Below are 26770 nucleotides of genomic sequence, written 5' to 3'. Positions count from 1 at the left end.
ACTTTATCTTAAATTGAAAAACATATTTAAATCTAAAAAGAAGTTCCGACGTTAAGATTTTAAAATATTTTGCAGCTTTAATGACACACAAAAATGCTTCAAAATGGAAAGAATAATAATATCTGCTATGTGTTTACGAATCGGATAGAAATATCCGTCCCTCGGACACCTGCGCATTGGGCAGTAATGAGGCTTGCCGAATTACCGCCCATGCGCAGGTGGCCGAGGGACGGATATTTCCATCCGATTCGTAAACACATGACTGATATTTTTTCTTGCATATCGTCTACATGTTAGCATTTTATTCTGGCAGATTATTTTTCTTGCATACCGTATTTTACAAATAATAGGTAGAAATATTTTCTTTGTAGCACTATTTCTTATAGCAGAGCGCGGGAAATTGACGTCCGTAAGCAGAAGTGACGTAATGATGTTTTGCGTTACGCAAAATAACAAAGTTCCACTTAAAGGGCCCCTTGGATGAAGAATTATGATTTTACAGAATCGTTCTATATATCCCATAAATAAATTTGGTGAAGTTTTTAAAAAAAATAACCATCCCCATAACTGTAATTTACAGGTATAATTTACCTGTACGATTTACCTCCCTGGCCAAATCGAGCGTCGGTTATCTCCGGCAAATATTGATCGGAAATTTCCGTGTGACGTCACAAGCAGTACCCCGGATATTCTTCGCCATATAGAAAGCGTAAACATTCACAAATAACTATAAATTATAACAAATATTGGATATTTTTCGCGATGCCAGGTGCACAGTGTTGTGTAGGTGGGTGCACGAATAAGCGTGGTAATAACATTAGTTTGCACCAATTTCCAAAAGACTCTTCAATTCGAGAACAATGGATAAAGGCTCTACAAGCTACGGGAACTGGCTTCTCGCGGGCTGGATGGAGTGGACCGAAATCAAAATCGGAAAACGCACAGCTTGTTTGTAGCGAACACTTTGGAATTGAGTGTTTCACACTTACCACGCGGTTGCATTGGAAGGAAGGTTTGAGTTACAAGGCTAAACTCGAGGTCACTGCCATTCCAACTTTATTTGGACAAAACATAGACAATTACAAACAGAAAGAGCCTGTGTTGAGAAGTGCATTCAGAAAGAGGGAATGTGCCAGAGTAAGTTAGTTTATGTGTGGTTTACATGATATATAAATCAGTATTATTGTCACTGCACAGTAGACTAGTGTTAATATAACTGACGTCTCGGGTAGACAGATTTTGCATTCTGGTATTTCACATTGTCTGCCTGGGCAAGCTTATGGCGCCGAGTGGCTGCCTTTTAATTTAAATTTCTGACATTTGCAAGCATTGTAGTTACAGTTTAACCTTCACAATTCAATGTATGCGTCAGATTAACTCCATTTATTGTCTACCTAACAGATATTACTTTTTTTTTTAATCTGTTGCCGTATTTTAACATGATTCTCCACAGACGAAATTCGTTGGTCATTACATTCGAAAAGGAAAAAAGTTTTTCCACCACACTTTGAACCTTTTCCTAGTTTGTAGTTTTGTACACGGAGGGGAATATCGAACTGCCAGGAAAATTAGTAACAATATTCTGGTCTTGAGTACAATTATTTGGACTAACTGCACAATATTAGATCAGACGGTTTGCCCAGTTCTCCATGCAGGGACAACTGCATGGGATGGTTAGTCATGCTTGATTTGAATTGTCCACCACATTTGATCATAAATGTTCATGTAAGAGCAAGCACACAATCTCCCAAAAACACTTTTTGGCATTCAAACGTCAAATTTTATGTTACATTTTGTATTCATTTAGCAGTTAAAAAGCTAGTGAGATTGAAGTATTTCATTTATACTAATTTACATGAGATCGATGCTGGATCTGTCATGTTCGCCAGATTAATCAATGGCACAAAAAAACATTAAAACATATTTATGTTCTGTCATTGATTGCAAATTTATCACCTCAACTCATTGCCATTTTTTGTATACTTGTACCAGTTAATCTATAAACAGCCTGTCTTTATATTTCTTGGTTGAATTATATGCCTCTTTATAGACTGTCTCTTATAAATAGATTTGAGAATTACTTACTTCCTTTTTTAATATACTAAGTTTTATTACACATAGTCCTTCAAAAAAGTAGGAGGCTATATCTTGAAAAGATTTATATGCGAACAACTTTAGTAAATTGATGTTTATTTGAAAAAAATGTCTCTCCATCACATTCATAATATAACCTTTTTATTACATACCTCTTAAAAAAAAGAAGACTTTGTCTCTTTCTTTTTCACATTTAGCTAAAAGCAGATCAGTTGCTATGATAATGGTGAATCTTCAAGAGCCAGTATGTAAGGGGGAAGTCCTTGGCAAAGAAAGGCAAAAACCTTACTAGTGGGTTAATTATATACAATACACAGGATTATAAAGAACCAATATTGATCAAGTAGATCCCCTTCTGGGGTTTTATGGTCCCTTGTGTATTGGCACCCTGTGGAGACAGTGTGATTTTGTGATCTTCTGTGGCCACCTGTGTTTTATGGCATGTTGTTGCCATCTCAATAGGTCACTTATTAATTATGTTGTTTTAGGAATGACTTAGGTGCATTTTATGACCCTTGATTTTTTAGATGAAAAGACATGAAATATACAATAGGACACCAGCAGCTGGGGTCAATTGTTTATGGTAGCTTTTCAAAAAAAAAATTGTAATTAGGGACAAAATAGGGACAGAGTTCTCTGGATATGATGTTAAAACCAGCAAATTTTGGGAAAGTTACTCAGGTCACCATATGTAATAAAATGTGCTGGAAATCTCTAGTTTCAAAACCCTAATGAAATTTATGGTAGGGGGCGGACATTATGGATTAACCCTTACCCTGCTAAATTTCTGTAATTAACATGTCCATTTTTCAATTCAGACAGTACCATTGACTTTTAAAAGATGTGCTTACCAAAATGATACTGACTGAATGGCGAACAGTGCAGATCTTGATCAGACTTAAAGGATGTGAAGGCTGATCAAGAGCTACACTGGTCACAAAGGCAGAATCAATCGTGTCCAGCATGATAAGGGTTAAAATCCTTTTTAGTCACAGACTAACCTTTGAGTAGATATCCAACCACATTTGTTTTTATATTTGATGTACTGAAATGATACTTTGATTATTACAGCTGGCATATTTTTCAAACTTTTCAAGGCTGTCTTACATGTTCTAGCACCATAATATACTACTTTTTTCTACACTTCGTTATGTATAGGTTTTTGAAATTTTTAGTGTGTTACATCCATACAACTTCAATGCAAACAAAAATTCTGAGAAACAAAATTACAGAAGTAAATGATGTTATAATCAAATGAAAGCCAATGTATTTTTCTTTCACAAAATAGTGAAGATGTTTTAAAGAATAGAATTTCAGTAAGACATCTTACAAAAATGATGAAATTTTAGATGCTAACCCGTTACATGCAAAAAGTGTTATTCAGACTTGTCGCATGACTTTATAATTATACATTTTCATGATAAATGTTCACCTCCACATTTACATCTGTATCATGGCATGCCTTACTTATAAAATTTATTTCATAGTTCTATCATGTATAGTTTGAAAGGTGGATCTATGTTACAAGATTTTTTGCTGAATTGGGCACTTTACTGTGCACCAGGCCAAATATACAACTAACAATGCTTTAATATTAGAAGAGAAACATTCGAGTCGCACCATGAGAAAACCAGTATAGTGTGTTTGCAACCAGCTTGGATTCAGACCAGCCTGAGCGTCTGCGCAGTCTGGTCAGGATCCATGCTCTTCACTTTCAAAGCCTATTGCAATTAGAGAAACTGTAGGCAAACTGGCCGGACTGGAACTATGCTGGTCGCAAACATGATATGTGTGTGCTGATAATTTATAAATGATAATTCATAGTATAATCATACACTTGTTGTTTACCGGACTGCTAGAAAAAAAACCTAGCTGATAAGACTAGGTGTCCATTAAGCGGAAGGCTAGACACTTCCTTTTTCGCTTTCCTAATCCAATCGAAATAATCTTACCTTACCAACCATCATGCTCAGTAAATGCTGACATTGAGAACAACAAATTACTACAAGAAGGCTAAGGGTATAGTTTGACATGCAGTTGATTGTTTCATATGTTTACTTGTTACTGGTGCACATAAAAATCACAGTACATTCACAAAAATAATGTGACATTTTTCGTGACCAGTCCATACCTTTTGGCACATGGAGGTATTTTTGAAATAACTTTGCACAACTGTTCATCTAACCCAAATGGTACATCACGCCAATGACCTGGATTTCTTGGGTCAAGGTCAGTGTCACAGTTTGACAGATTAGTTTTCTGCCTGCAGTCATTACTTATGATTATGTTTATATATGAGCCGCACCATGAGAAAACCAACATAGTGGCTTTTCGTCCAGCATGGGTCCAGACCAGCCTGCGCATCCGTGCAGTCTGGTCAGGATCCATGCTGTTCGTTCGCTAACTGTTTCTCTAATTGCAATAGGCTTTGAAAGCGAACAGCATGGATGTAGAAGCTGGTCTGGATCCATGCTGGTCGCAAAGCTACTATGCTGCTTTTCTCATGACACGGCTCATATAGATTAAGAAGTCATTTTGTGCAAGTTACTATTTTAGCTTTTTATATGTTTTGTGCATGATTGCGTGTCTCTCAAGTTGAAGGTGAAGTTCATTAATTAATTTAATTCTATTTATTTATTGCAGACAAATGTAGTATCTTAGGCATGCTTTGGGGGCATTTGTCACTAATACTGATAAATCTTGCGTCTTGTATTTTTCCTTTAATTGATGTTTGGTTTATCGTTGTAGCGTAACGTTATGTTCTTATGGTAAACTAACGTATTTTGAATCGAGAAATATACAATAAGGAACGGAGAGAAACTATCATGGTACCTGCTGTTTTCGTATTTTTACATAAGCAATATATTATCAGTGCATGAACCACTAAGTTGTCATTAACAGCACGAGAGTCATCTGGCATAAGGGGGTTGCCCATTGTACACCTTACATCAATTTTAGGAAATTCACAGTCAAAAATAAGGGTGAAAATATCGCAACAAGTAGAATCTCTTTGATTAAATTGTGTGTAATTAGCCATATTTTAATTATTTAGCATTAATGTTTGGTAAAAACTCTGTTAGAAAGAAATATTCGAAGAAACATTTTTCAAAATAGCGGATATCTTGAAAAGAAAAACGCTCGTACATCCTTAATAGTTAAACGAGTTTTTCTACCTTATGAATATATATGGTGACACACAAATATCTCTACAAACTAATTTGTCCTAAATAATATACACTGAAACGCTTTGAAAACTCACACCAGTCATATGAGTTGAGTATAAAAGCTATGCCTGTTGTATTTTTTTTTTCTCTCTTTGGTTAAAACACTAAATAACTACAGTTCGAAGTATAGGGTTTTATCAAAACTCTAAATTACTAAAGATTTTATAATTTTATAAATGTAAAGAAGAAATACAAATAAATGTGTGCGTACTTTACAGAAGACACTCACGACGAAAATGAAATTCTCAAGATAAAAAAACCAACTTCATGAACATTATCAGTATATCTTTTCGTGTGTTTCTTGATGCGAGCTTTCAGTTCTTAGATCGATGCAGCCTATGTATTACGGGGGAAGGCTTGACAAATATGAGACTACGTAATTTTCGGAAGGGACTATCTTTGTTCAGGTAGTCATGGAAGCATTAAAGATTAGGAATGTCTGACAGATTCTCAAACAACTGGCCCAATAAGCAAAATGAGAATACAATAGTTAAATTGAACCTACATGTGTGACATTGATAAAAAAGATTAAGTTAACCAAATACTTAATCTACAAATCATACGTCAACGAATAAGTATAAAACCTACATTTTGAAGGAAAAAAAATCTTTACTGATAGTCTTGATATACAATATCTATTACACAAAAAATGAGATAGACATATTTTGATGACTCAGATTCTTAACGATTTATTGCCAATGTTTATGTTGTCACATACTATGAAGAGATGTAATATAATGTAATGACTTACAAAATGTCTTCAAATAAACCTTTCCTTATCATCCACCGAATTATACTTTTGTCTTGCATTGATTCTTTGGACAGCTGATTCTTCTCTCCTGTCAGGTTATACCCTAAGTGTTTGGATATCAGGCAATGTATCGGCAATGTACAAAAATACGAAATTGGCGAAAACATTAAATGAGTTCGGTTTGGTAGAGTAAACAGAAAATCCAACCAGAACAATTAAAAAAACTCAACTATCATTGATCATATATATGTGAATGATTTTGATAATACAGAAGAAGTAATTGTTCTGTCTATTTCTATCAACATTACCAATGACCATTTTCCTAGAATGCAAGATTTATCATCCAGCTTATTCTGTACAATGTGTTGTGCTCTGATATCTCTGTCTATGTGTAAATATGGTGGGATAAATATGTGATCATCTATGGAAGGTGTCTCCACATCGCTACTGGATTGTGAGACTGGTGACAGTTCCACCTGTAGGATTGCTGGTTGCTTCGTGGATCTGCGTTGAAGGCAGGCTTTTGGAAAATTTCACTTTTGGTAGTTTTCTTTGCCTGAAGTTAATATTAAGCACTACTCAATGGCTGCTTTAATGTGTTTTCCGAAAACTGCAGCTCCTTTGTCCTTGCGATGAACTTGATTAGAATGCAAATATTATTGACGAATATGTATTCATGATCATCACAGAGCTGTTTTAACTGCTGGTTTGAATGTCTTATTGTTTTGATTGATAATTTATCTGTTTTCTGTAGCAGTATGGATGAAATGGCCACTTAAGCTGAAGGATTTTGGTAGATTTTTCAAGTTACTTCATTGTTCCATGATATTTTGTGTCACCATTAGAAACATTGTTGATGCCAGTGTGTATTACATACACATCAGCTTCTTTAAAATGTGGTAGATTTTGGGTGTAGTACAGATGTGATTTCTTTTATCTCAGCTCCTCCGTGTGATTTAGTTTCCACATCTGTCTTATCCGTTGGCATCCTATTTTTTAAGACTTTTGTGACTGAATCACCAAGAACACATACCTTGAAATTTTAGGATTTGTCTTCATATATTAAAGTTACCCGCTGATTCTGTGTGCAGTATGTTTATATTATTTTGATGAAATTTTATCCTATTTGGGCAGTTCTGCTTGTGTGGGCAGATTTTAAGATGTAGGTTTGTCTGTAATCTCAATATATTCAAAGATCCGGTTCCTTTGTTCCGGATTGAAATTTTAGCGCACAAATATCCTGCCATGTTGCTGCATCTTCTTGTTTTTCTGTTAGAGACTAAATGTTTTCTCTGGTAGCAATTATATCTGCCCGAAATTCTGAAACTCTCTCACTCAATTTTATTAGGTCATTTTCCTTGGATTTCGTTGAAAGCTTATTATGACTCTTCTGTTTTCTTCCCCGAGCATATAGTTGGCTTTTCTAAGCTATTCCATTTCTTTTTTTTTAAAACTAATCATTTTGCAACCTCAATCTGACTAGTGTACACGGCCTTCCTAAATGCAAGATCTGATGACTGCCCATTCACATTCATCTTTCGGTATAATCGGATTTCTAATATTGCTATTTTCATTTCCACCAATCTATCAATCTATGTTTATTTAAACCTACCAAACGACTCATTTCATCAAGCCATTGGCTTACACTTAAGATTAATGAAGTTGATTTCAATTTCGCAAAAAGCAAAACTGCAAAATAAAAAACACATTTATCTACCAGAATGGGTTGTTTTCTAGGCGTGGAGTCTGCCATATATAGATTAACTAGCGGAAAGCGGTTATCCTCAGATCAAATGCACAGCATTATTAGGAGATAATTTTAATCAGATTGCGTTTTACCTAAGCCTTTTCCAAGTTGTTTGATTTAGATAACAGGGATTAAATTTGCTTGATCAAATCGGAAACAGTAGTTTTTTAGTCTATCGTTGCCTTTTTTAAAAAAAATCCCCGATGAAATTAGCACTTTCGACAATTTAATTGCCTGCTCATGGTTCTTGCCTGTTAAGTGCTTGTTTACTCTGGTTAACATTTTTCAATTTCTCTTAAAAACATTTCATTCTCTTAGATATTATAGTCATCGATTGAGAGTTTCTGTTTGTAGATGCTTATTCGTTGGACATGGTGTTTGTTGAGTTCACCTTTTTAGACAGATAACTGTTATTGAAATTTGAGAAATGTGTAGTATCAGTTGAAGTGCATGCTCCCTCTGCTGATTTATTAAAGAATCCATCTTCAAGAGAAGCTCGGGGACTTCCTGTGTTGATTTCTGTGGAATTTTCAGTGAAGTTCGATCATTTTTAACCGATGTTCTCTTGGTGTTTTGGGTTTGTTAGCTGGGATGTTAACTGTTTTCATTTTGCCATTAAATTGGAAATTCACAGGGTTACTGGGTTTTCTTTTTTATCTAAACCTGAAAGGATTTCTGCATCACTCTCTGAGTAGCTGGAGCTGTGTAAAGATAAATTGTCTGGACTTAATGGCTTTGTGACACGGTTTGTAACAGGTTTGGAAGGTGGTGTATTTTGTTGAACTGATAGTTTGTAGGGCATCCACCTACAGTATAGTATTGCTTTGGTAGCGGTAAGATTTCTTCTGTTTTCTTTCAAGAGTATCCATCGTCCACAGGAGAACCACCTTCTCTGCCTTGGAGTTTTGTGTTTTTGAGCTCTTTACCTAGTTTCACTTTACATTGTTTATAGATGGTCCCGCTATTTTAGACACCAGTGCATTTTGACTTTCTGGGCTGTGGCAATGGTTCAATTTGTACACAGTTGGATTGTTAAACACGGACTTTCTCTACATTTGGGTCTGGAGTTAATAGCACAATGAGTTCTTTGAATATTAATGCCCAGCCAGATTCTGCATCCTGGTCCTTAGACTAACAAGATTTTTGTTTGATAAATAATTATTATAACTACATTCGTGTTAGAAACTGTGATTGTTGTCGATAGTTCTTAATTGTCCTCTGTTTGTGTTAAGTTTTACCTGGATCGAAGTAACTGCAGCATTTCTATATATGTTTGCTTTGTAAATATTGTCACTTTTGTCACTTATGTAGAAATAAGACGTATTGTCTTGATTGTCATTGAATGGGTTGCCAGAAAAGCCACTTCAAGAAAATTCTTCAAAATCCTCCATATCAACTTGGGAGACTGAATTATCTGAACACTGTTGGAACGTTAATCATAATTCCATCAATGATCAAAACAGGGGTGAAAAATGTTTTGGACAAAGGTAACTTACAAGCTATATGTTCTCGTTGCATTGATTATATCTCTCAACTTTGGACAAATAATAGCAGACTGAGTTCATGAGTGAAAATGAAATTTTACATTTTACAATTTTACATTTAGATATTAACTAAAACAGAATAAACCAAGAAAGTTACACATATTGTCATTCTTTCTGTTTATTAAGTAAAGGCGAGATAGAAAACAACAAGCATGTTTCTATTTTAAATTACTTTTTGCATTAATACTTTAATATGGAGACACAAAGCTGTAAATTTTATAAATACTATGCTGAATTATATTTTCATCAAACTATAATCCTGTACAACACACATGATAATCATTCTACCTTGCGGTAAGTTCCCGTTTGTATCACTTTAACAATTTTTGAAGTATTTATCTCCCTTTATAAAATGGGACAGTTTATAAAATCGGTAAAGTGCATAGTACAGGCACACATGAAACGATTATATGTGAAGCAACAATACAAGAAAATATCTATGTAATCTATAGCAGGTTTTATGTTACGTATGGCCCTAAAAACGATAGTCAGGGGAGATAATTCGTGTTGTCTGAAAAACACCTTTCGTAGGCACTAACAGCGTATTATTCATCAAAACCGCTTAGTACCGACTTGGTGGTCCATAATATGCATGTTCCATACCTTCGATTATACATATTTTTACAGCATTGCTCTGTATGTAAACAGTTAAAAATCCCATTCAATATCACAGATAAACATTGTGATATTAAAGGGATATGCCCACAGATAAAAAATTAACATTTCAAATATTTTAAAACATAATTATATATCCTATAACAATTGAAATGATAAACCGGTATTATTAAAAGTGGGATGTTAACGTGTATGATATAGATAAATGCTAATTCCTACCATTCTATGTCAACTTTCTATTGCGTTTTAAGAGCTTTTCCACTTGTTTTACCGACTACATTAGTATTTTTTACCTCTTTTTATTGCAATAACTTACGGTAGAATTTAGAAAAATCTGACATAAATGTGGAGGCATGCCCTTATAAGATCAAACAAAAACGTAACATCAAGGTATTTGTAACAGTCAACACAAATTAATAAAAACGGTATGATGTTAATTCATTTATCACATGTTTGACGTCGTTTACGAAAGATAACTTTACAAGTTTTTAGTAATCTCTAGCATACTAACATTTTAACTCTGACGACGTTTCAAGAATAAAAGTTGTTGATCGACTTTACTTTGTTTACAATAGTTAAACAAAGAAGAACTTCCAAATATTTCAGCAGAAAAAAAAATCACATTTGTGCTTTTCCTTTTTAAATTCATTAAACTCGTTGATTAAAAATGATAAAATTTATAAATTTGCAGTAGCTCGGCATAGCCTCGCATTTTATTTTTTTTTATAACACTCATTTAATAAATTCAATAAGAAAAGACACTCATGTAATTATATATATATTTATATATATATATATATGTATTGCGTCCTTAAAAGTATTGTTTAACACAAGTGAACAAAACGCATGAATGAATACGTTCTTCTGACAGCAAGATGCTTCTACGAAACAAATGAAATTGTTGCTCATTTCATAACTTTTATTGCACGGTCAAATAGTTGCGTGGTATAGTGATAACGATATTAAATTACGAACGTTTCAGTGAAACTGTTGAAAATGAAGATATGACAACTGTTTAAAACGAAATCTGGGAATAGATAACATACTACTGGCCACATTTCTGACCTAAAAATCCAAGAGGGGAAACCATGTGCTCGTATAATTTACATTAATGACCGAAGAATGCCTAAATAGCATAATCGTAGGAAAAGCATTCTCGCATACCAGAATTTTAATAAATCTCTGATGGATAAGAAGTTCCTATTATCATTATCGGTCGACTATCATTATCAGAATTTTTTTAAGTGTATCAGTAGGAATTCTAGCATATAAAAAGAAAACATACAAAAATAATCTGGCTGTACAAAGGTATAAAACAATTATATAAAAACAAACACAAAGTAAGTAATCATAAAAATGTAACTATAATCTAGCCAAAGAAACAGTCTAGTGTGTTATCTTTAGACTACTCTTGGTAAGACATATAGAAGCCAAATGTCTTACTCAGAGCATTGTAGTAACACATTTACAATTGACAAAGCAATATAAGTATGCAAAATTTATAGAAGATTCTTGTTTTAAATATTTCATTACTGCATTAGGTATAAACACACTGCAGTTTTAAGTTATTTTCAGTATAACATTACAGAAAACAATGTCCAAGTGAATATTTAAGCAGGTATTTTGTGATAGAGTCCATGCAGATTCCTCTTCTTCGCTTCGCTCATTGATTATCCTAATGAATATTTGTAAACTATCACCTCCTAGTGAAAGAAAAGATACTTGTTAAAAGACTTCATATTCAACAGTGTAAAAAGTAATAGTTAACTTTTTGTAAGATTTTGTTAACAGACACGTTTTTGAGCGTGTCACTTTCCTAAAATTATTGAAGTACCGTCGATATATAATTATATAATATACAACGAAATTCATTAATAAAACGAGATTATTTCTTTGAACATGTAACCTTACTTAGGTCTTAAATAAAAATATGATAAGTTAACCTTTAGCTTGCTGGCAACAAATGATTTTGCCTTTGCGACCAGTGCAGACCAATGCGTGCACGCTGATCATGGTCTGCACTGTTCGCTATTCAGTTAGTAAATTTTCAATAAACACCCCTTCGAATGATAGATTGTACTGCCCAAATTGAATGATTGACCAGTCCATTATAGAAATTTAGCATGGTAAGGGTTAATAATACTGGCTTTACCTAACATTCGTAGAATATCGAAGTCGCACACAGATAATACGTAATAAAATGTAAATAGCGGATTGGCATTAAATGACCACAACCATAGTTAAGAAAACAATTTTTACCACTCCTTTGTCGTCGGTAACTTTAACTTGACCATTTCCCGACGCCCATGTCTTGCATGTTGCAACAATATCACCTGGTCCCTTTTTGTCAGCGGCGCCTTTAGACAATATCTGGAATAAATCAATATTCTAGATATGCCAAAGCTTGTCTAACATAAAGCGGATCTGTAATGAGTGACCCTTTCCATCTTTCATGATTTTCTTGGCAAAGTAAAAACATATGACCTCATATGTTTGCATGAACTGAATAAGTTACAAAAAACTAGCTAATGACAATGCTTACTCAATTTAGTATATTCTACAACATCATTTATCTTTCTACATTTTTGTCGTCTGTCCGCATTTCACACTGAAGTGTTGCGCAGATCCTGCGTCATGCCACGCTTCTTATAACTAATAAATAAACGTATGTACCTTTATTTCCTTTTCCGGGCCAATTTTATTGCCTTGTGGTATCTTGAATGTAGCTGTGCCTTTAGGGTGAGTTCTCTCTATGGTCCAGTTTGACAAGTCCACCTCCTGTGACTGTAAAACGTAGATAATAGAAAAGAATGTGATAAGACCAAACGCATGACGGTATTACTATTTATCTCCCTTTAAGGCAGCTGAGCCGTAATGACGATCGGCGAGTTCCGCGCCGTTAGGTAATTCGGCTTTCTTCGTTTGTATATAAAACTCAAAGGAGTCAACGCATACATGATTTTCCGTAAAGACCGGAAAATGCCGAAGTGGCATACAGGGAATACATAATTTAGCAACCACTATTATCCACTTCCTTAATGGGATCTAAATAAAGTTCTAGTATATTTCCAGAGAAAACAGAAATAGAAATATGTTAGCAATTTGCAACTTCATCGATCATTTATAAATATAACTTGTAAAAAATAAAATACTGTAGCTCTGAAATTACTTACAAGAAAAATATTAACAGTCACAAATCTAGTGAGGCTGTCGCATTTGTGGCGGTGTAAACCATTCAAATAATCAAGACGAAATTCAATGTATTCAAAATCAAACGGTCAACAAGAGACAAACCAACGATTTTCCTTTTTTTCAAGTCAAACTAGACCTGGAATTATGGACAAGTGCTCTTCGGCAAAAGAAGAAAACAAGCCTAATAACTATCTCAGGCTGCCATTATCCCATATATGTAGGCGACAATATTGTATGTATGTTGTATGTTTGTATGTCAAAGGAACAGAAAAAAAACAAGTAGTCTTATCATTCTCTACGTGTTATGAGGGAATTTTGAGAGATTATATTTACAAAGGAATTATAAGTTTTCTTTAAGTCACAGTATGATACGTTTGATGTTGTATTAAAGAGCCTACCTTTGAGCTGTTGTAAAACATAATAAAGCTGCCTGTAGATTCAACCTCTTTGATAGTTAGTGGAGATGAACTTAGGACGGATTCAGAAGATTGGCTGGATACTACTTGGCTAACTATATAAGAGAAATAGAGAAAAATGGACATCCTTCGAAATCAAAGCATTGAGTGGACTGATGGGGGCGGGTTTTGTAGGTTTTTTTCTGTCTTATGTCAATAAATGCGTGTCTTAATATTTCGCAATGAGAGCTCATTGTCAGTTTGATATCCGACAGCTTTCGAACCATTATCATTAGCCATAGTTCGAGCTCAGTAGTCTTGTACTTTATTGTTGTTACTTCAAAATATCCCTTGCTGTACGACATGGACCTTACCAAACTCTATGTAGCGATTTCCTCCCTTTCCTCCCCTTCCACACCAGCTATATATTTATTTTGAAAATACTCAAAACAATTTCAATTATAAAACATCTAAATTCAAGCGATGACAAAATAGATTCTAATAATACTAATAATGTTTTCATTTCTTCTTTTCATGTAAAGGGGATCCAGGGCGTAGGAGATTGGAAACTTACAAGACGAGCCTGATGATTGTACAGTGCTGCTGCTACTGCTGCTGCTGCTGCTGCTGCTGATCCCTGAAGCTTCCATTTTCTTTTGTCCCACTATAGCAACTTTTTCTTCCTTTTCTTTTCCAAAGCCTCCTTGCATTCTACATTTACAAATAAAAACTGAATGATGAAAGCAACCTTCTCAGGACTATATTTTCAAATCCAGTGCACACCAAATAGATTATTTTTTATCACATGAATGTTATGTTAACGGCGCCGAAAGGGCCGAACCAAAGACCAAATGTCTAAAGAACAAAGAAGGCAGGGTATCATATTTAAGATAATCACGCCTATTAATCAGACCAATATGTTCTATGTGCATGGTAAACTATAAAATGATATGTATTTTCAGTAAATAAGAACAAAATAAACAATAAAAAACAACTGCATTAGTGGTAAAAGAAGGAAGGCTCGTTATCAGAAGAATATATCCTCATATGTCTTAGCCAGCCTGCTCGGCTCACTAGGGAGAGCCGCGTGGTCGTGAATTCGATCCCAGGGTGAGGCGTATGTTCTCCGTGACGATTTGATAAAAGACATTGTGTCTGAAATCATTTGTTTTTCATCTCTGATTCTTATGGGGAAGTTAGTAGTTACTTGCGGGGAACAGGTTTGCACTGGTACAGAAACCAGGAACACTGGTTAGGTTAACTGCCCGCCGTCATACAACTGAAATACCCCAAACAAACAAACAAATCATATGTCTTTGTTTTGACAATCAACAAATGTAATGACAAAATAAGTCTCCCTCTGACTGTAACCTTAAAAACAGATGCATAAATTATACCGGACGTGGGGGCGGCTTTAGGGGCAGGAGCTGCTGTTATTTGCGACCACGTTTTAAACTTTTTGTAAAAATAATTCTTTAGTTATTTCAAGAATTTAGAAATCAATTTCTTAGGTTCTATCAGGTTTTCCTTACTTCGAAAATTTAAGGAACTATAACAACATAACTAAAAAAAATGTCACCCTATGACATCCGTGATGCATTAACCCTCGCTTCTCCTCTAAAAACAAATCAAAAACAACAACAACAAAAACCACACGTAAAACAAAGATAGGTGTTAAAGTAAATACTCAGTTTTCCCATCAAGTAGTTTTCTATAAGTTGATATTTCAAGATCCAGGTTGTCTGTTCGCACGCTACTTAGACGGGACATAAGTGAACGAAGTTCGGTCTCCTGCTCGCTAATGCGTTGTTGCAATTCCGCTCGTTCTCTATCAAAATAACTGGATTCTTCCTCATAGCGCATGCGCATTTCCGCCATTTCCGCTTCTAGCCGCTTACCCTGTTTATACGAATTAAGGTTTATATTTGGTAAATGTTTTTCACAGAATTGCTGCAATTTTATGTTGAAACATATCTGATATTTTCACAACAAAAAGTATCACATAAAATGGTGGAAATATAGTTTTAAAAATGACAGAGAAAGACAATAATATTCATATCTGTTTGTCTCGTTTGGTTTTGTCTTTTTTCTTTATTCATGTTTGGTTAATTCAAAAAGATTTTTGTCATTAGTTTGTATGTTAAGAGTGCGATATAATAGTAAAAAGTATACAGTGTAATTATATTATTATTATTATTGTTGTTGATGTTGTTGTAGTTGCAATATTAATAAGCCGTTAGAACCGAAGTCTCTTGTTCTAACGCAATCAATATGAGATTGCCATGTGCAATATCATCGACACGAGTGAAATTGTAAGACAAAGTGCTCATGAGTAAAAGAAAGTTTGATCTTACATGTTAAACAAATATGAAACATTACAAGATTTAAAGGATGACATAATGTTTTCACTTTTTACTAGGTCTGTTTGCGAAGTGTGCAAAATGAGTTTAATAGGCTTTTAAAAGGAGACAGTCTATAGATAATATAGTCTTATCTTAATGAGTAGGAAGTTTCGTGGTCATGCATGATCATTAAATCTAGCAGCGCTTACTTCCCCTTGCGATAGATAAATGTAAAACCATTTTATATGCACAAATGGTAATGATAAATGGAATTAGTCGACATTGATATATCAAATTGACTCCTAGCAGAGATTACTCCCCTTGGTGATTCACTAACAACAGTACTATGTGGCCTCGAGACCGTTGCAAGGAAATTCAAATATACTAACACTGTACTTTTATATTATATTTTTTATAATGTTATCTTATTGTTCAAATAACTAAAACAAAAAACCAAACCATGAAAAAATGGAGTCTCCAAAATATTGCTTAAATGTTTGTGGTGGCAGATTTACTGTAAGGAGAGATCACTGCGAAGAATAATTTGAGTTTGGATCAATATAAATGATACCTGTATTTCATATGAACCCTGTTGTTCTTCTCTCAGCTTGGCTAGTTGACCATTATACTCGGCTTGAATTGCTTTTATACATTCTGTAAACTCGGCTTTATGCGCTTCTTCAAGATTAGGCTGTACAAACTCGAAAGCGGACAACAATCCACGAAGCTCTCGAATTTCCTAGAGTATGTACATTAGTGATGGCTGAACAGTTTAAAGGGATATACAGGTAGAATCATGGAGGAAAAGCTTATATCCTTTAAATTATTGAAAAATAAAAAACGATTATTTACATGCTAAGTTAAAACGACATGTTTTTTTTGTCTTTCACTAACCTGACCTACTTAGCTGGGTTAAAAAAGACACCTGAAAACTGCTATAGAATGTCACATTCCATATTGCTTTGTCAATGATAATCATTTTTACCATGGAGAATATAGGATAATAAGAGTTTGATTGTCTCATTCACGTGTTTGGACGATTTGTCACATGTTTTCGCGACGATTTTGCATATATGCTATAGCGAATCCCATAGCAAGATTTAATTCGATAAAACAACCTCTTTCTGTTTCCTTCATTTGACTGAATAAAATGGCATCAATAAATCACGGATCTATGTATTGTAAACGTGCCTGATTATCCCTTTAAAAGTTTTTGAACGATGGGACAAAAGACGTTTAAATGTAAAAGATCTTATACAATAAATAAAGAGAAGAAAAACAAGAGAATATTCATATTAAATGCAAAACCACTGCACTAGCGACTTGCAAATATATTAGTTAAACACGGTTGGTGTATGAAACTGAAAGTTAAAAGTCATACTGACTTCTTTGCTCTATGTCATATCATATGTTGGCTCGGGCATTATTTGAAGTTGCAAAGAAATTAAATATATGAGTAAAACTGTAGTTTGAGGTATACTCCCTCAAAATGTTTAATTATCTTTCGATTTTAGCATGTACTTTTCGTTCAAGAGACTGTTAGTATCTACAAAGATCCAAATAGAAATGCCCATGTTCCTAAAAACAGCACATTTAAAAGTAAAACCCTACAGTGTATGATTGCATGTGTAAATCACACCAATATTAAAAATTAAAAAGACAACGAGAAAAAACAAAACACATAAACACACCACTGGGGAATATTAGTTAGTTGTGAATAAGCGCTCAGTCGTAATCCCCAACCGTGTTAACAAGTCGCAAATTATGTTACACCTAACATACTCAAGATTCTATATACTTACAGCATGTAATGTTATCTCTAGGTACTTCCTTTCTTCCGCCAGGTTCTCGCATTCATTTTGAGCTTTTATCTGCCTTGTCAAAGCCACCTCCTGCTCCTACAATGGAAACAAAAATGCGTCTACGCTAATTAAGCATAGAACATGTTACAAAAAGCTTGCCTAAATGAATGTTTTGCGAATAAGAGTTCGTGTCCTCTCAAAGTTGTTTCAGTGATGCTCCTGGTTAGAAGTAAGGTATTTCTTTTTTGATATTTAGCGGACGTGATGTTAATAATTTGATCACATTTTATTTTCAAGATCAGAAAGTCATCAAAATAGCTTGTATATTACAATAAACGAGAGTATCTTAATGCTGGATAATTTGTTAGGTTTTACTTTCGCTCTGTTGATACACACAGAAAACATAAACATAAATTAAAGTCAGACAAACATTACACAAAGCTGTTTAGATAGCTAGATATAGAAAGATTGCTGGTTGCACGTGAGACCGCACGTCCTTCCCTCTTAATTTGACCTTGAAATGATTCATTCACTTTTCCTAAGATAACATTCTTTTTGACTTGATTTTACGCCGGGTGTTACTCATTGTAAATCTGTTTGCTTTTCGTCATTCAAAACTTAATTTTGTTTTACCAAAAACTGGTTACCTCGAGTCTTAGACTAGAATGCATTTTTGTCATAGAAGCGTCATTTTCACTTTGAACGTTTACAGAAGATGGTATAATGAAAAATAATTAAACAATTTCTCTGTATGTATTACAAATCATGACTCCAGGGGAGAGAGCAAAACTGTGTTTCTTTGTATATATGCACTTAAAGCACTTTTCGCTCTGACCTCTCGCTGTAGATATATGTGTATTGCATAAATGAAGGTTGCAAAACCATGCGGGTGGTGCTTTTTAAACATAGCGGACAAACCTATCAATGACTCTAGTTTTCTCTTCTGATGGTCCGTCAACAGACTCAAATAATATGGAAGTGATAATTACGTCACGAAGTGTATGAGGCCAAACTGTACATTAAAAAAAACAATTATTGCAACTTACACCCCTGATCCTATCATTGTCCATTCTAATCCGTTTATTATCTTGTCTTATTTCCTTAATTTGATTTCTAAGCACTGTGCATTCCCCTTCAAGTTCTCCGATAGCCCTGTCCTTCTTTTGTGACGACAGCTGAAGTTCGTCAATACGCTTCTGGAGAACAGTGATCCTATAAAGATATTCACTGGCTAAAGTTTGATTCTGTTAGATAGTTCATTGTATTTCACATATATAGCTACTTTTATGATAATAACTTATAAAATGCTAATGCTTTAAGCATAATCTTGCCTTACTTGCAGACAATTTTCAAGAAAGCGGCTACATTTTGAAGTATGGTCAGTAAACTAAAGCTGCATTTTAAAATACTATTATCGCCTTCTAAGTTAAAAAAATATAAAGAATATGTTTAATAGAATTCTATAAATGTCAATTTTAACATGACAGTTTTAGATGCATATGAACAAAAGGAAATCTATGGAAATGTTTAAAAAGTGAAGCATCTTACTCTGTATCTTTCATTTCTAAAGTCCGTTCCAAAGAAATCAATTTTGCCTTCAAGGGAGCTAATCCATCTGAGAGTTGGCCTATTTTAGACTTTGTTTCTTCTATTTCTATGCTGTACTCTTCCCTGATTCTGGTTTGAGTTTGCAAGAAGGCTTCTTTTAGTCGCTCAATTTCCTCTATCAAGTGCTTATTTGTTGCCTCTTTGGACCGAACGGTTACAATATAGCCGGCCAGTTTGGCGTTGAGTTCGTCCAAATCTTTACGCTCTTTATCTACGGAGCTCATCATGCTACTCATAACCTTTTCTGCTTCTGCTCCGGTATATTTAATCTTGTTTGGAGAACTGAATGACCTTGACACATTGACATGCCGGCTGTATACTGAAGAGATGGAGTTTGACCCGCTGAAAGACGATTGTGAACTTCCCCATCGGCCCATATCAAATTTTCTATCCACATCCATTGTAGTAGTCATGTTGTGCCTTTAAAAATTGAAATGGTAGATTTCTAACAAATTCATTTTGAAACCGATTGAAATTTATCCGTATGCTAGCAATACTTGGTTCTTAAAGCTTTACATCCGTTATGACATTCGGCAATTCGGTGCGATCTCGGAATTCCTCGGTCCCAGCTGTAGCTCAAATGAGCAATGATTTGGTTACAACCGGAATATGCCTAAATCACATATACATGGTAAACTTTATGGAACAGAACTAACTAACTGCCGTTACATTGCCGACAACTTACGACAGAATTTGTTAATCCCCCGCCGTGGCGGAGGGATTAAAGGAATGGTCTGCGTCCGTCCTTCCGTCCGTCCTTCCGTCCGTAACAAAATCATGTCCGGTCCATATCTTTTGAACCCACTAACATATTTCCATTATATTAACAACAAATGTTAAACTCACCAAGGCGATGTGCAGAACCCATATTCCAACTGTGCTGGGTCAAGTTCAAGGTCACACTTGGGGATCAAAGGTCATGGGGTGATATTTCGTGTCCGGTCCATATCTTTTGAACCCCTTGACATATTTCCATTATATTAACAACAAATGTTAAACTCACCAAGGCGATGTGCAGAACCCATGTTCCAACTGCGCTGGGTCAAGGTCAAGGTCACACTTGGGGATCAAAGGTCATGGGGTGATATTTCGTGTCCGGTCCATATCTTTTGAACCCCTTTACATAATTCCATTATATTAACACCAAATGTTTAACTCGCCAAGGCGATGTGCAGAACCCATGTTCCAACTGCGCTAGGTCATGGTCAATGTCACACTTGGGGATCAAAGGTCATGGGATGATATTTTGTGTCTGATCTCTAACTTTTTAACACCTTGAAGGATTTTGAAGATACTTGACACAAATGTTCATCACATCAAATTGACTTGCAGTGCACATGTTTCGGATGGCCCGCTTCAAGGTCAAGGTCAGAGGTGAAAGGTCATATATGTATTTTGCTCACCATTGCCATGGTCTTGGTTTTTATTAATTTTTGTTTTCCTTTCGCAGATCTCTTTTCTGTTCACTTACATTTCTTTTTATTGAATATCTTCCCTTTAATGATACTATAAATAGCTTTTTTGCAACATTTTTACTATTGGTTGTAGGGAAAAAACGAGACCACTTTTATGTGGCATATCCTAAACCCCTTGAAGGATTTTCATGAAACTTGGGTCAAATGATCACCTCATCAAGACGTTGTGCAGAATTCATGAGTCAGCCATGTCAGTTCAAGATCAAGGTCACAGCTAAAATCAAAGGTTTACCCTTTCACTATCCATAGCAGTGGCGGGGGATTTAGCTGTCATTCAGACTGCCTTGTTTGTATATCACTTTTATTCAAATCTGAATGACAATTTTGACTGTTATTACTAACTGCCGTTTTGATTTTAAAAAAAAATGTACTGATGATACAAAATAATTGAATGAGACTAGTTTGATTTAAATCTTGATAACGTTGCAGTCTGTATAAACAAAGATACTAAATGCTATTTAGAACATTTTAACTGCAAAATACACAAGTCAAAAATAAGTGTACTTTTAAACTACAATGCTGATATTTTTTCAAAATTTTGTTTTGTAAGCATTTTAAGATTCTAATCGTGAACAGACAAATAAAACAGTCCTTCGCCTACGTAAATTGTAAATCAATAGTTCAAAGCCCAAAATATATTTAGGGTATCTTGTTACGACTGGTAGAGAGCATTCATGCACCCGTTTAGACATACTTGACCTTTGTAAAGGTAAATCACAGCTCTTTTTTAGTACCGAACGGTTGCATTGAATATAATTTTTGGAAGAATGAGCGTGTGGGTGGGAATCAATTTTAATCTTAACCAAAACAGTCTTAGACTTCGCTGCAATAAATTGATCGGAACTACATATTGTAAGATAAAACTCATTTTGAAGCGGTATTTTTGCATTAAGAATTTCAGTCATTTTGGGTTTCGAAGTTCAGATCCTTATGCAACTACCAGATGACTAGTTTCTTGGTGTTCTGAAAAGACGCGTTATTAGAAATTGAATTGATATTTCTATTTATGTGTTCTTAACATGATAAACAAACACATTATCTATAAGCAGGGAAGGGTTGTTGTTGTTTGTTTTTCTTCAGAAAAAAATGCTTTAAATATAGTCAGCCTTCTGTCATCTGAATAATCAGGCAAAAACACTTCTGTAACATTGCATTCCACTACTTAAATCACATTATGAGTTCACGCACTGGTAAAAAATATAAACCAACAATTAGATTTTTAAAGCTTAATTAATCTGAATCTGTTTTGAATAGATCCATAAATACTCGAGTACGATAAATAGAAAAGTGCTTTGTTGACGTTGTGTGTAAACTGTCAGACATGACGGTGTATTAAGTTGCAACCGTTTTAATTTCATTGCATTTTTGGAAAAGTTCAGACACTTCTATAGGGAATGGGAGCATGAAAGCGAAGTTCACCTATTTTGAGAGTATTTATTACCACAAATTAAATAGGCATAGACATTCTGAGCGTGGGAGCAGAAAACGGAAAAAAAAGTCCTTCTTTGACTCGAAAGAAATTTAAAGAATTTATTAGGTCTTTCTCTGCCATTAAGAGAGTCGCAGCCGCTATATGGTCTATACTGTGTCGTTGTGGTTAAAGTCCTAAAAGCAGCAAATAGATATGTTCTGAAATCAGACATACTTGAAACTGGTAGTATTACATAACAGCTAGTTTATATGAAATTGAAACACTTATCTGCTTGCACAATTTAAAAAAAAAGCAAGAACACTGAATCAATCTACAGCGTACAAACAAATTAAACAAATAAAAATAAGGCGTTAGATAAGCAGCATCAACTTTCCATTCAGTTCCAAATCTTGCCCTTAAAAAAAAGACGAATTGTCTGCATGACAGTTATATATTATGACACGATCTGGGTAAAGCTGATGAACACTGTAAAAACAAACAAAATTGGGCAATTTTGTTAACAAACTCATTTTTATTTTCTCTTAATTTGTAGTGTTAAATGAGTAAGCTTTGAAATAAAAAAAAAATAATGCTTAACTTACAAAGACTTGGTTGACTTCTTTTTAGCTCTTAGCCTGCTGGCGGCAATTCTGCCTTTGCGACCAGTGCAGACCAAGATCAGCCTGCACATCCGAGCAGTCTGATCATGGTCTGCACTGTTCGCCATTCAGTCAGTATCTTTTTGGTAAACACCCCTTTTAACAGTTAATGGTACTGTCCAAATTGAAAGATGGACAAGTTCATTATAGAAATTTAGCAGGGTAAGAGTTAAGGTTATGTTCAAGTATAAATTACAAAATAACATTTTCAGTAATTAAACACCGTCTGGTCAGAATGAAATTAGGCTTCACTTGTCACTCCTCTCAAGTTTACCTAAATGGTTCTGTCTAACTGCACTTTGGGACCGACACAGCTACATTTTTGTAAAAGTAGGAAACTGTTGAGCGATTTGGTCCAAAGAATTGCTTCTTGCTGTTCTCCAAATAGGCATTCGGTAATACCCGTCCAATCTCTTATTCTTTTTTTTTTTTGTTCGACGATGTAGCTCATATGCGCAATAATGTCGGTTACGAGCGGAAAATGCCGAAATCACGTACAGGGAAAACGTAATAGGTCGGAAATAAGCGATTGTCATTACGTACCCACTATGTGCAGGATAAATGGTATACCAGGTTGGTAACTTGCGACAGAATTTTGTTTATTACATTCGTTAAATTCAAACCTGAATGACATTTTAGACAGTTATTACTTACAACTAGCTTTTGTTCGAAATGTGATCTGATGATACAAAATAAGTAAATGTGACTTGTTTGATTTAAATATTGATTACTCTGCACTTTCTTGAAAATGATTTGTATGAATATAGAAATTACATGCTATTCAAAAACATTTTAACTGTTAAATGCACAAGTCAATGATAGGAGTGTTTTTGAAATAAATGCTGATTTTTTTTATTTTGTTTTGTCAGTATTTAAAGATTCTAATCTTGCAGAGACAAATAAAACATTTCTTTGCCCACGTAAAATGACAATCAATAGGACCAAACCCAAAACGTATTTATGGTATCCTGTTACGACCTGGCAGACAGCATTCATGCACATTTAAATATACTTGGCCTCAAAAATGTAAATCACAGCTTTTTTTAGCACCGATCGGTTGCATTGTATCTTATTTTCAATAAAGTATGTGTGGATGGGGTCGATTTAAATCTTATGGTCAAAAAAACTGTTTGAGACTTCACTGCATTAAGTGGATAGAGATTAAACATTATTAAAAAACAACCATTGTGAAGCGGTATCTTATATCTGAAATTTCCATGTTTCAGTTATTTGGGGTTTTGAAGTTCAGGCCCCTGTGCAACCTTCAGATGACTATTATCTTAGCGTTAGGAAAAGACGCGTAATTAGAAGTGAAACTGCTATCAAGTTCTGCAACTTATGTTCTTAACGTGAGAGGCAAACACATTAACTGTAAGCTGGGAACGGTTTATTCGAAGAAATTGCTTCTAATATATAGTCAGGCTTGTGTCTATTAAACACTTAGGCAAAAACACTTTTGTAACATTGTATCAACTGCATAAATTACATTATTAGTTCATGCTGTGGTGCAGAAAAACAAACTATAAATTTTTTTTTTTGATCTTAATTGATTTAAATTGATTTTGAATAGTTCAATAAATATTTAAGTGCGACAAATAGAACAGCACTTTGCTTACGTGGTATGTAAACTTTCAGAAATGGGTGAATCAAGTTGCGACCTGGCGAAAACATGCACCCGTTTTAATTTCATTGTCTGACACTTCGATAGGGAATGGGAGCACGTAAGAGTAGTTTGACTATTTTGACAGTATCTAGTTACCAAATATTAAATAAGCATATACATTGAGTGTGGGAGCAGAAAACAGAAAAAAAAACGTCCTCACTTGAAAGCAATTAAAAGAATTTATGAGGTCAGAGACTCGAAGCCGCTATATGATATATAATGTGTCATTGTGGTTAAATCCTAACAACAGCAAATAGATCAGTTCTGAAATCAGACATACTGGAAAAAGTAGCTTTACATAACAACTAGTTTATATAAAAAATAAAATGCTTATCTGCCTGTACAATCTATAAAAAAAACACAACAAAACTGAATCAATCTACAGCACAAACAAATATAGCAAAAGAAATTAAGGCGTTAAATAAGCTGCAAAATATGCATTATTTGCTCAAATTGCTGAATAAACATAAATCTTACCCTTTGAACAAATGACGAATGATTTGCATGGCAGATATATATTACGACACGAACTGATAAAAACCGAAGAACTCAGTATAACCAAGTAGGATTGGGCACTTTGGTTAACAAACTCATGCTTCTTTTCTCTTAACTGGTAATGATTAATGAGTGAGCTTTGAAATTAAAACAAAATAATGATTGGCTTACAAAGACTTGGTTGACATCTATCTAAAGTTATGTTCACTAACATTTTCAATAATCAAACACCGTCTCCTCTGTAACTATCGGTCAGAATTATATTTAGCTTCGTCTGTAACTTCTCTCAAGTTTGCTTAAATGTTTCTGCCTAGCTGCATTTACGGACGGACAAAGCTAATTATAGAAAACTGTCAAGCGTCTTCGTCCCAAGAATTGCTTCATAGATGTTCACCAAATTGGCACTCAGCGATTTCCGTCCGATCTCATGTTCTTGTCAGTTATGAGGCCGCGATCATTTTGAATAGGACAAGTATATAAACGCTGGGGAAAATATTTCATGATGGACCTGTGAATTTTTTACTTATGGGTGAAACAGGTCTCATAAGCGTAAATACGACTAGCTTCTACTGATTATAAAACATACCGTACGATTTGTTGTGAATTAACTGTTGTTGTACTTTTAGTAGTTCAACCGCCAGCCTTGTTTAAGAGCAACATTTAAAAAACACGTTTTTTTTTTCATCCTCAAGTAATAAGTAAGTAGACTCGCCCAGTTTAATCAATCTAGACGCACAATCTAATTTTATACATAAAGCGCGTACTTCACCCGATTTACATTCGGAACATTTTCACGCGTTTCGGGCTTTATCGTATGTTTAACATGGGATTTTTGAACCGTCCAAAGATGTTGGAAATGTTTGTCTCATTGTTTATTTTTTTAATAAAACTGTTACTGCTTTCATTGTCTACCACTTTTTTTCCACCCTTGCCTGAAAAAACAGTAATGAGTTTGTACACTGTTCAGACTATTGTGCTCTGTTGAAATTTAACCATGCATAAACAGAAAGCATGATATGTCACCATGCGCGATCCAGAAGGGGGGGGGGGGGGGGGGGGATCGGGGGTCCGGACCCCCTCTGGAAAATCTTTAAAAAAGGAAAGAAGACAAGAAGGAAAGAAAATGTTTTTCGAAAAAGGCAACATTAGGACTGCATGTAAAGTATATGCGGCTGCTGCTGCATACGACCCCGACATAATTCAAATTATTTATCTAAAAGAAACTAAGAATTTTACCTTCAAGAAAGCTTGATTTTATCATTTTCCCAAATTTAACAGGTTAGTCCATAAAACTGTCCCAGAATGCAAAAAATGAAGTGCTAAATTTCAAAATTTCCACGGGGGGGGGGGGGGGGGGGGCAGGGGATCGGACCCCCTCTGAGAAAATTAGCTGTGTCCGTGCATGGTCACTATACCTGTCCAGTACTGGACATTATGGTAAACGCTTCTTTCCTGCACAAATGACAATTTCGCAACTTCTGTCCGGTTTCTACAAATTTCTGGCCGCGATAAACCATTTGACTTGTTTTGGTATTAATCTGCCGTAAATGTAGCTCATACGCGCAATAAAGTCGGTTACGATCGGAAATTGCCGAAGTCACGTACAGGGAAAACGTAATCGGTCGGAAATAACCGATTGTCATTACGAATCCACTGTGTGCAGGATAAACTGTATACCAGGTTGATAACTGCCATTTGTTTTCAAAATGTGAAATGATATGATACAAGATAAGAATATCAGACGATTTATTGA

The 26770-nt window shown here is 34.8% G+C and overlaps 2 protein-coding genes across 3 annotated transcripts in view; one reads left to right on the top strand and one right to left on the bottom strand.

The window, feature by feature from the left end:
- The first annotated feature begins 762 nt into the window (after positions 1-762).
- On the top strand, positions 763-3210 carry LOC123533323 (THAP domain-containing protein 10-like). Its single transcript, XM_045314966.2, has 2 exons — positions 763-1137; positions 3166-3210. The coding sequence occupies exons 1-2, from the start codon at positions 763-765 to the stop codon at positions 3208-3210; spliced, it is 420 nt and encodes a 139-aa protein (XP_045170901.2).
- A 6252-nt stretch (positions 3211-9462) lies between these two features.
- LOC123533707 (non-neuronal cytoplasmic intermediate filament protein-like) overlaps positions 9463-26770 on the bottom strand; it is a 28233-nt gene continuing 10925 nt past the window's right edge. For both annotated transcript variants that reach the window (XM_045315497.2, XM_045315498.2), the window contains exons 2-11: positions 19255-19734; positions 18753-18918; positions 17707-17802; positions 16476-16643; positions 15250-15461; positions 14137-14273; positions 13566-13678; positions 12649-12759; positions 12235-12345; positions 9463-11678 (exon numbers count right to left, since the gene is read on the bottom strand). In XM_045315497.2, the coding sequence (XP_045171432.2) occupies positions 11646-11678; positions 12235-12345; positions 12649-12759; positions 13566-13678; positions 14137-14273; positions 15250-15461; positions 16476-16643; positions 17707-17802; positions 18753-18918; positions 19255-19727 (1620 nt within the window). In that variant the 5' untranslated portion in view covers positions 19728-19734 and the 3' untranslated portion in view covers positions 9463-11645. The remainder of the gene's footprint in view (positions 11679-12234; positions 12346-12648; positions 12760-13565; positions 13679-14136; positions 14274-15249; positions 15462-16475; positions 16644-17706; positions 17803-18752; positions 18919-19254; positions 19735-26770) is intronic.

Source organism: Mercenaria mercenaria, chromosome 12 (assembly GCF_021730395.1).
Source record: "Mercenaria mercenaria strain notata chromosome 12, MADL_Memer_1, whole genome shotgun sequence".
Taxonomy (NCBI): Eukaryota; Metazoa; Mollusca; class Bivalvia; order Venerida; family Veneridae; genus Mercenaria; species Mercenaria mercenaria.
Note: the sequence above shows the minus strand (reverse complement) of the source record. Positions and strands in the feature narration are given on the sequence as shown.

Coding starts and splice junctions, on each gene's coding strand:
- LOC123533323 (XM_045314966.2), top strand. CDS start 763: ATGCCAGGTGCACAGTGTTGTGTAGGTGGGTGCACGAATAAGCGTGGT. Junction 1,138..3,165: donor GAAAGAGGGAATGTGCCAGA/GTAAGTTAGTTT, acceptor TGATTATTACAG/CTGGCATATTTTTCAAACTT.